This window comes from Haemaphysalis longicornis, unplaced genomic scaffold, assembly GCF_048455015.1.
Source record: "Haemaphysalis longicornis isolate Haplotype H1 unplaced genomic scaffold, Haemaphysalis longicornis Haplotype H1 scaffold_13, whole genome shotgun sequence".
NCBI lineage: Eukaryota > Metazoa > Arthropoda > Arachnida > Ixodida > Ixodidae > Haemaphysalis > Haemaphysalis longicornis.
This window is the reverse complement of record NW_027526233.1, coordinates 96,960,758-96,971,777: the sequence shown is the minus strand read 5'-3', so window position 1 is coordinate 96,971,777 and position 11,020 is coordinate 96,960,758. Positions and strand designations below refer to the sequence as shown.

General features: G+C 49.3%; 1 protein-coding gene across 1 annotated transcript; it reads left to right on the top strand.

Moving 5' to 3' along the window:
* Positions 1-8,545: 8,545 nt before the first annotated feature.
* On the top strand, positions 8,546-9,298 carry LOC144163963 (uncharacterized). The gene has a single exon (XM_077694603.1). It carries the CDS (start codon positions 8,546-8,548, stop codon positions 9,296-9,298), a length of 753 nt encoding a protein of 250 aa, XP_077550729.1.
* Positions 9,299-11,020: the final 1,722 nt, after the last annotated feature.

The window sequence follows — 11,020 nt, the reverse complement described above, 5'->3', positions numbered from 1 at the left end:
ATTGCTGTTCGTGACAGCATTCGTGACGCCCGACGGGCTCTAACAATTCAAGGTCCTGCGCTTTGGTGTGTGCAATGCGCCAGCTACCCTCGAAAGATTCATCGACTTCCTCTTACGTGGCTTCATGTGGTTTACCTGCATCTGCTGCTTGGACCACGTATTCATTTTTTCCCCGATATTTGAAACTCACCTCCATCGTCTTGCAGACATCCTAGAGGTTTTCCGTCGCGCCGGACTCCAGCTGAATTCACCAAACTGCCGTTTCGGTGGCTGGTTACTCAGGATACTCGGGCACGTTGTCGATGCTGCTGGTGTGAGACCTGATCCCGATAAGGTACGCGCCGTCCAACTCCGCACGGGGCACCTTGAGTAATCTTGGGGACGGTGTTGGCGATACCGAAGACCCCGAGCCCCCAAACATAAGCTGGATTAAACCGTGGTGATGTTTTTAAGGTGAAGGGTGGAAACCTAGAACGGTGGCCCCCCACACGGAGCACCTTGAGTAATCTTGGTGAAGGTGTTGGCGACACCGCGGACCCCGAGCCCCCATAAGGTGGATCAAACGTAAGCTGGATACAACCGTGGCGATTGGTTGTGTGGTGAAGGGTAGAAACCACAAACGGTGGCCCTCAGAGCCCAGGTCAAGCTCCGGCGGAACGGGCTTCCTGTCTGTTTACCAGGCTGGGAGATCCAGGACCTCTTCAGCTATCAGGGTAAGGCTGATGAAGAAAGTACCCCCGTTTCCTTCTTTTTTCTATATCAAAAGGCGTTTTCTAAACCCCCCAAACGTGATCGTACCCTAAAAAGGAGCCGCGCCGAAGTATATTTTCCGTTTTTGCTTCAATTTCTCTTTCAAAGCCCGATAACTTCTCGCGCTTTTTGATAATGGAATCCCTGGATAAGTCAAAACCCATCACCTCCCAGTCTGTCCTTCTGATTTCGAAATTTCTTGAGGGCCTTTTGGAAAGTCGTAAAGGGGTACGAAACTCACAACGGGAGACGTTTTCATTCAAGTAGAAAGCTAACAGCAATCTTCTACCTCCTCAAGCAAACGCACATGGTCGATGTTAACATCAAGATCACACCCCATCCTAGCCTCAATAGCTGACAGGCCGTGATCTCGGATCGGTATGTAATGAATGAAACTGAAGCAGACCTGCTCGGGGGCCTTCGAGATCAGGGCGTGACAGCTGTGAGGCGAATCACCATACGCCGAAATTATCCAATAATTCCAACCAAGCATACAATTTCTTGACTTTTGACCGCTCAACACTTCCTGAGTCGATCAACGCAGGTTTCCTGGGATGTCCAATCTGACCCTACGTGCCGAACTAACGCCGCTGCTTCAAGTGTCAGCGGTCTGGCCACGGCACAACTTCTTCCCATGGTAAACTGATGTGCGCAAAATGTGCAGCACATGACCACATAACCGACAATTGCGCATCCGAGAGCTTCACGTGTGCGAACTGCCAGGGTCCGTACGCAGCTTATTCTACGAGTTGTGAGAAGTTCAAATTAGAAAAACAAATCATTGCGTTGAAAGTAAACGAGAACATCACCTTCCCAGAGGTTGGAAAGAGTTTTGCCTCTTTCCCCCTGCGGAGGTACGCTGACACAGCTCGCCGGGTGGCGGAGTGGCGTCTGGTTTCGGCTGGGACCCAGTACCTAGAGTCGGACTTGATCCCACACCGCAGCAGTGGCTGTGGTGGCAACCACGTCCGTTGGGGATGCTGCTGTATCCACTGTTTCCTCTCCACCGGCACAAAGCACACGCGAGTGCACGGAGGAGATGGAGACGGAGGAAACCGCAGTAGTCCCCACCCCGCCGCACCACCTGCGCCACCCGGGGCGCTCCTGACCACAGCGGCGGTGGCAGCTCAAACGAAGGCCATCGGAAAAGGAGACATGTCTGGGGGGTCCCTTCCGCCGGGTACCCCTTCCAAATCTGATGATGAGATGGATGTGGGACCTTTCCTGCCTGCTTCGCAGCGGCGAAAGGAGTGGGTCCCTTCATCTAAACCTCCAGAGAAGGTGAAAAAAACCCTCCCAAGAGTGCATACCCCGGCAGACCTTATCTAAATATTCGCACTTTAGTAGCTCCGAACACATCATAATGGGAAGAGAAAACATGATACAATGGAACTGCACAGGCCTTCTGAATAATATTGATGGTGTATACGAAATACTGCATGCTAATCAGCAAAGTGTAATGCGCGTTCAGGAAATACATTTGAATTCCAACCACACAAATTTCAAGAATAGTTACCTGGTATACAGAAAGGACAGGGATGGCTGCACACACTCTTCTGGGGGTGTGGCTTAATCGCTGGGAAATCCTTAGCATGCCACTCTGTCGCTTTGAACACTGTCCTTGAGGCTGCAGCAATTCGTACAATATTATTCAATAGGTTCATAATGGTATGCTCCATATACATTCCTCCGTATCTTGCACTTTTGAGCTTTGACTTCGAGGTGCTGGTCGACCAGCTGCCCGAACCATACGTCCTAACAGGCGATCTTAATGGACGCAGTTCTCTTTCGGGCTCTTCTCGCACGGATTCCCGAGGTCGCCTGATAGAAAATTCCTACATCTTCAGGAGCATGCCTCTTCAACAAAAATCAGCCCACATACATTATATAGGACACAACACATACCCATATCTGTATTTGGCTATTGGGACTGCAGTTCTCTTTCTACTTCTCAAGTGGGTTGTGGGCACGGACCTATATGTTAGGAACCACTTCTGCACCTCAATAACATATACAGGTAAAAGCCCATGCAGTCTACCTTCCCAGAACAGGTTCAATGAAGCAAGAGCTAACCAAACTACACCACACATCCATAGGACACCTACACGTTGAAGATACCCAACTTCTCACGGCGCACATCCTCGAAGCCGCTGAAAAGTCCATTCCCCACGCCTCTGGTGCCCCGCGCAACCAGAGGAGGCCGTGGTTGAATGAGTATTATAGGCGAGCGCGAGAGGCCCAGAACAAGGCCTGGGGTATCCTTCGTCGGTACCCCAGGTCAGGAAACCTCCTGTTGTCCAAAAGGGCAAAGGTGATGGGAAAACGTGTGACCAGTGAGGCAAAAGGTTTGGCGCTCATTCATAACATCAATTCACTCGTACACAGACACACGAAAAGGACATGAATACGCCAACTCAAAGGACAACAAACACACAGCCTGCCTCTGGTCAGCCGAACAGGGGACACACTCGAAGACCAGGCTGACACACTTGCACAGCACTTCCAACACGTGTACAGTTAAGCACAGTACCCAAACACTTTCATGAAACGCAAACAAACGGCCGAAAAGAAACCTATACTAGATAACAATAGGTCAACATCTTCTTATAACTTAGAGTTTTCACTGCGCGAACTGAGGGCCGCTCTGAGCACTTGTAAACCCTCAGGTCCAGGCCTACCCAACATCACATATTCAATGATACAACACCTACATGCAGACACACTTGAAACGCTCCTACATCTATATAATAGAATATGGCTTTCGGGGCACATTCCACAGTCTTGGAGTGATTCCATAGTAGTGGCTTTCTTGAAGGAGGGAAAGGACCCGTCGTCCCGCTTAAGATACCGTCCTCCTCTTGTTCAAACCTCCTCTTGTTCAAACGGGCCTAGGCATTAGCAAAACGTGTGCGCCGTGAGGCAAAACGAGAGAGTTGGCGTACGTTCATAACATCAATAAACTCCTACACAGACACACGGAAAGTATGGACACATATACGCAAACTCAAAGGACAACAGACACACAGCCTGCACCTGGTCAGTACAAAAGGGGACACACTGGAAGACCAGGCTGACACACTCGCACAACACTTCCAACACGTGTCCAGTTCAGCACACTACACGAACACTTTCTTGAAACATAAAGCCTCTTGTGAAAAAAAGACCCTACACGACAAAAACAAATCACAGACTTCTTACAACTCCCTGTTTTCACTACATGAGCTGAGGGCTGCTCTGAGCACGTGTAAACCCTCAGCTCCAGGCCCAGACAACATTACATTCACAATGATACAACACCTACACGCAGACACACTTGAAGCGCTTCTCCATCTATATAATAAAATATGGCTTTCGGGGCACATTCCACACTCTTGGAGGGAGGCCATTGTAGTGGCTCTCTTGAAGGAGGGAAAGGACCCGTCGTCCCCCTCAAGTTACCGTCCAATAGCCCTGACGAGCTGCCTGTGCAAGCTTCTCGAGACGATGATAAATTGCAAGCTCGTGTACTTCCCTGAGTACAACGGTCTTCTCGAGAGCTGCCAGGCAGGCTTTAGGGTGGGGCGATCGATGAACGATCAACTGGTAGCACTAGACTCGTACATCAAGGATGCGTTCGTGCGTAAGCAGTATTGTTTAACGGTGTATTTCGACCTCGAGAAGGCCTACGACAACGCTTTGCGTTACGGGACTCTTAGAGACATCAAGTCATTCGGTGTTTGTGGTAACATGTTAAACACTCTTGTTAGCTACTTGTCAGACAGAAAATTTCAAGTGAAAGTTGGTTGTGCACTCTCCAAGGTTCACGTGTAAGAAAATGGCGTAACGCAAGGTGGAGTGTTGAGCGGCACTTTCTTCATAATTAGGATGAACTCTCTTTGAAAGGCATTGCCACCTACAATTTCTTATTTTATGTATGTAGATGACGTCCAGATATCCTATAATCATGTAGTACGTCAATCTACGGATATCAGGTCCAGCTTAGACTAAAGTAACCTTCCCGGCTGGGCAGACAAGAATGGTTTTAAATTGAATCCTGCAAAACGTTCCTGCGTTGTGTTCTCCAGGAAACGTGGTGTCTATCCGGACCCAGACATTACTCAATGTCGTGTCTCCTCCTCTGAACAAGGAGCACAAGTTCTTCGGTATTGCGTTTGACCACAAACTCTCATTCATTCCCGACATCAAGGAACTTAAGCATAAATGTCTGAAAACAATGAATATCGTTAAGGTTGTCCCCCACCAATCCTATGGTTCTGAGAAAGAACTCCTGCTGTGCTTGTACACTGCTTTGGGTGGGTCTCGTTTGATTGATTGATTGATTGATTGTAGGGTTTAACGCGAAAACGCCACGCAGGTTATGAGGCGCGCCGTAGTGGAGGGCTCCGGATTATTTTGACCACCTGGGGATCTTTATCGTGCGCCGAAATCTCGAACAGACGGGTGTTTTTGCTTTTCGCCACCATCAGAAAAGCGGCTGCCGCGGCCGGTAATCGAACCCACGACCTCGTGCTTAGCAGCGCAACGCCTTAGCCACTGAGCGACCGCGGCGGGTTCGTTTAGACTATAACAGTGTGGTGTATGGGTCGGCGACTAAAACAGCGTTGCGAATGCTTGACCCAGTGCTACCCTTGGGGCTTCATCTCGCATCGGGTGCTTTTCGCAGTAGCCCTGTCGAGATTCTGTATGTCGAGTGCAATAAGTGGAGCCTTGAGAACCAACGAACGTACATGGACTTGCTTTTATGCTTTTAAAATTTCATCGCTGAATTACCATCCTTTTTTATCCTATCTTTAACGATACATCCACCTCTCTGCTGTTTGTACATCGCCCATCCCTTCCTCTGCCCTTTTCACTTAGAGTGAGAGAGCGAGCCACTGAACTCAGCGCTTAGTTTTTAGATATGTACAGGTCATCCTTTTCAGATATTTTACCTCCTTGAAACGTTCGTAGTGTGTCTTGAAATCTTTGTCTAATGAAACTTGACAAAAATCGGGTATCACGAGCTCCAATACTGCAGTACTTTCTGTCTTTGCAGTTGAAATACACATGTGCAGAATTTTACAGTGACGCTTCTAAATCTCTACTATGGTGTCGTGCCCTGCTCATGGTCCCAATTTCAATGCAGCCAGAACCATGAGCGTGCACACCGTTTTTTCAGCAGAAGCGTATGAAATTTTACTCATTGTACGACACATTCTTGAAAATAAAATTCCCAATTCCATGATCTATACATATTATTCGAGTGTTGTTCGCGCTTTATCATCGCCCAAGCCCCCAAAAAACCACATTGTTAATCTTGTATTCAACGTTATCATTTCTGTGACGCGCAAGGATCGCAGGAAATGACTTGGCAGACCAGAGGGCCGCTGCTGCTACACTCAAGAACACTGCATACATAACAACCGTACCATATAAATACCTCAAGCCACACATAACACACTTTCATAGAACATTGCAAACACACTGGAGTGAACAAACAGGCACCAAACTAAATCAAGTCATCAAATCATCTGTATTTTTCCAAAGAAAATTTGGAAGGAGGCCCGAACAACAAGTGGAGACTGGTCCACTTGACCAGTGTTCGGGCCCCCCTTAACGATGAGGCATGTTTAACATGTTCTACATGGTAAATCATGTTGCGTACATACAAAAATCAACAAGAAAACATACAGCAGAATCAAGTGCACAGAGCAACACAGCAGGCACAACAGCGGAATCAATTTCACAGTGTAGAATGATTACTTATTCACGATAACACTGCCACGCAAATGAGGAGAAAACATTTTACCAACATATAGATAACTTCACAATTTCTCTTCAGATATCAATCAGGATGTACAAAAATCTGCGAAGTTTTGCCCTACTTGTATTTTCTATTGGTATTGTCTGTTTGTGCAAATAATGTATGAGCGTAGAGAGAGAACATCGAAGCATTTGTTCCCCATAGGAAGTTCTCGAAAAAGGTGTTACGCAAGGTTCTGTGTTACAGGTTTTGTATATGGGCACCCGGTTTGTCAGATCTGCAAGGGACGCTAATAAATTTTCACGGTTATTAATGCTTTGTTTGTATCTTATCGCTAGGTGATATGAGTCAAGATTGCGAGTAGAAACTGCGAGTAGAAACTACATGTATTAAAGCCACACTTCGGAGGGTACACAGCTGACTCGCAAAAAAGACACGCGCAAGTCGCCTTGGGTAGGCTACGTATAGGGCACACCCATACAACGCACTTGTATCTGCTGACGGGATCTTCAAGACCCCAGTGCAGCAGATGCGGAGAGGCCCTATTTGTAGTTCACACACTAATCACATGCAAGGCACTTCACACCACACTACGCAAACGCTTCCCAGAAATCTACAGACGATAAATCCCACTCCACCCATCGCACTTCTTAGGCGATGAACCAATGTTTTCTGTCAAACGAGTTTTTAAGTATTTATCTGAAGTTAAGTTTCTCAATCTCATATCGTATCATGCATAATCACAACCTGGCCCTCTACACCAGCCATCTCCATTGCCTTTATTTGTTTTTACCTCTGTTGCTATGCAATTTTAGTATTAACCTTTAATCTGTGGCAACTAACCATCTGTTTTTGGCGCTCTTTGTCCTAGTTGGCCTTGCGCCACTAAAACACAACCATCATCATCATCATGCGCGCCTTCCAACAATTTCATATCCCGCGTTCGGCCAAAGTTGTTCGCAGCTTTGGGTGACTATGCTCTTACTTTCATCGTTTCATCGAGAATTTTGCTGAGATCGCCCGGCCATTGACAGATCTCCCTAAGGGCGATGCTTCATTCTCCTGGGGCACCGCGCAAAGCGCAACGTTTGCCGCTCTCGTTAACCGCCTGAGTCGATGCCCAGTTTTGCCCCATTTCGGTGCGTTGGCTCCCACAGAAGTTCGCACATACGCGAGTGGCCACAGGATATATGGGCAGTATTTGTTCAGAAACAGATTGGTCACGACAGGGTGATAGCCTACGCCAGCCGACTTCTGTCCCCCGCTGAACGTAACTTTTCCAAACCTGAATGCCTCGCACTCGTCTGAGCAGTCAGCAAGGTCCGTCCATAGTTGTAGGCAAATCTTTTGCGGTTATTAAGGACCATCATGTTCTATGCTTGCTTTCTTCGCTAATAGATCCGTCCGGACGACTCGGCCGCTGCCCGTTAAGACTACAGGAGTATGACTATTCGGTGGTCTACAGGTCTGGTCGCATGCACAGGGACGCCGATTGCTTGTCTCGTCATCCTGGTAATCCGCCTGATCAAACGTTGAATGATGAAGACCCCTGCGTATTTGCCCTGTCCGACTTGCACGACATAGCCGGCCACAAACGACGCGACCCATCACTTTGGCAGGTTATAGACATTCTTACCTCAAAGCCATCCGACCCACTCTGCACGCCTTTACACTGGGTAAGGGCATCCTGTTTCGCTGCTACGCCCGGGCGGATGGCTCTGGCGCTCTTCTCGCCGTACCTCAGCATCTCTGTCCGACATACTCCACCAGCTTCATGACGTGCCGACTGCTGGCCATTTTGGCGTCACTCGGACCTACGACCGTGTGCGGGGACGCTTTCACTGGCCCATACTTTACCGGTCTGTGCGAAGGTACTTCACGGCTTGTGACCTTTGCCAACGCCGCAAGACGCCTCGGTCACTTCCAGCAGGCACTCTTCAACCAATTGATGTTCCTATTGAACCATTCTTCCCGGTTGGATTGGACATCCTCGGGGCTTTACCCTTATCCCGCTCTGGTAACAGGTGGATCGCCGTTGCCACCGATTACACCATGCCTTACGCCATCACACGTGCTCTTTCTACCATCTGTGCCACGAACTACGCCGACTTTCTACTACACGCCGTCATTCTGCATCACGGTGTTTCTCGGCAGCTGAGCACAGACCGTGGTCGGTGCTTCTTATCTCAGGTCATCGACGACCTTCTTTGGTCCTGCCGCATTAGGCACAACCTTGCCATGGCCTATCATACGCAGACCAATAGGCTCGCTGAACGATTTAACAAGACGCTCACGGATACGCTCGCTATGCACGTGTCCCCCGACCACCGTGACTGCGCCGTTTCTCTCCCTTACGTTACTTTCACCTACAATTCGTCGCGCCTCGACACTGCCGGCTTTCCTCCTTTCTTCCTCCTTTTCGGCCGTGACCCCACCCTGCCATTGGACAACATGTTGCCTGATTCGACCACGCCCCGAACTGAGTATGCACGTGATCTCATTGCCCAGGCTGATGTGGCCTGCCAGATCGCCCGCGCCAATATTACGGCGTCACAGGCAAGTCAGAAGCGCTGCTACGACGAGAACCACCGTGATGTGTGCTTCCAACCTGGCTTCCTGGTCCTCCATTGGCAGCCTTCACACTATGTTGGGCTATCTGAAAGACTATTGCTCCGCTTCACAGGCCCCTACCGCATTATTCCCTTGGTTACACCTGTGACGTACGAAATTATTCCAGTCACGCCCCCGCCGTCAACTGTGCAACCAGCAACTCAAATTGTGCATGTGTCCCGCCTGAAGCCCTAGTTCGTCCGTGATTAGGTTCAGCCCTAAACTTCTAGCGTCCTCCGCACCGGGACGTTCCTTCTGCCGCCGGGCGTCACGTCACGGCCTCGGTCCTTTGGCACCTTACTATATACGAAACCAGTGTCCAACCCCCGCTCTGCGGGTATGCGCCCTCTGCGATAAGTGAACCCATAGGCTAGAGAAGAAGTAGACGCTCGCTGATGTTGGTGTGCGTGCAGTACCTAGGGCATCGCGGCTGCCTTGTCTGCCTTTACTATTCCGTCTCTTTTTGTAAATACAGTCCCCTTCGTTGCCACGTCACAATATTATCGTCTTTTGCACAACAATAAGCCAGAAGGTATCGCGGGCAGAGAGTGGGGACTAAAAAGTTTCCGCACAGACGGTACAGCGACTCGTCAATGTTTATTTCCACTGCCCTTGTCCTATTACAGACATTTTTTCACATATGCGTCGCTTTTCGTGGTGTCACATTACACATAAAAATATTGATCCCGTGAAGCAGCGCGTGCTGTGTAACCAACCTTAAGCAAAATGTATGCCTTGCGCCGTCGTGTCACTGCGCCACTAAAACTTCCAGCAGCCTCACGTCTAAACTACTGCCGAAGGACAATTTCAAACTACTGCATCCCCAGTGTGGGCTCGCGCTGAGGCATTATTGAGTGCGCTCAGCTGTCCCTGCCGCTACTGGACGTCTTCACGGTTACGTTGCGCCAACCGCACCTCTGCCTCAGAGTTGATGCAAGAGAAAACGTGGCCACTGTCAACACTCCAGCCTCCGAGGCGGTGCGAGCTCTGGGTCAAGTAGAATACGTAAGACTTTATAACAAGCAGTACCCCTTCCAACTTTACGGCCTGGCCTCCGACGACTCCGTTAAAGGCGTAATCAGGGGTGTCATAGCTCGACAAGCATGAACCAGACATTCTTAACAACATTGATTAGTCTTTGGATGAAGTGTACACACCTAGAAGATTTGGCATCTCAGCTACGGTGGTTCAAACCTTCGCTGGAACCAAGGTACCTTACACAGCCAAAATCTCCAGTGGAGAATATCAATGCTCTCTCAACAAGAAAACCATACCTGTGTGTGCTACACGCCTTAACGTAGGCCACAGGTATACGGCGTGCCCTAATCCAACCTCTCCCGTGAGCTGTAGGTCTGGGATCAAGCAGCTTCAACTAAACCACACGTGCACACCCACCGGCGACCACTGCGGTGGTCCTCACCTTTCAGGAGCACCAGGCTGCTAAAAGCGTTATGCGGAACCATTTATTATCCTTCAAAGGTGGCTATGAGAAGTGGGGAAGGCACACAAGAAACAGCCCGAGTCGGAATCCCGGTTCGTGTATGTCAGCGGGAACGTTCAGTGACTCCTTCGTCACGGAAACACAGCCGTTCTCAAAGCAAACCAGCTGCCCAGTTGCAGGCTCTACAGCTGCCACCCTACACCCAGTTCACCCAGCCAAAGCAAGTAAGCTGGTCCCAACAGGTGTCTCCCAAAGCTCAAACTATTTCCCCTCCTCCTCCACCTCCACAACAGTGCCAGAACAGCACTCCCTGCATAGAATGTAGCACCTTAGCTGAAGTCTCGAATAGTATATTGCTTTAATAGCCTCACTCCATCCTCATCTCGATGCTCTGGAGTCCACATAATCTATAGTCGGCGAAAAACGCAAGAAACCCAACCCCCCCCTTCCCAGACACCCGAACTGCCTAATTCAAC

Coding starts and splice junctions, on each gene's coding strand:
- LOC144163963 (XM_077694603.1), top strand. CDS start 8,546: ATGCCTTACGCCATCACACGTGCTCTTTCTACCATCTGTGCCACGAAC.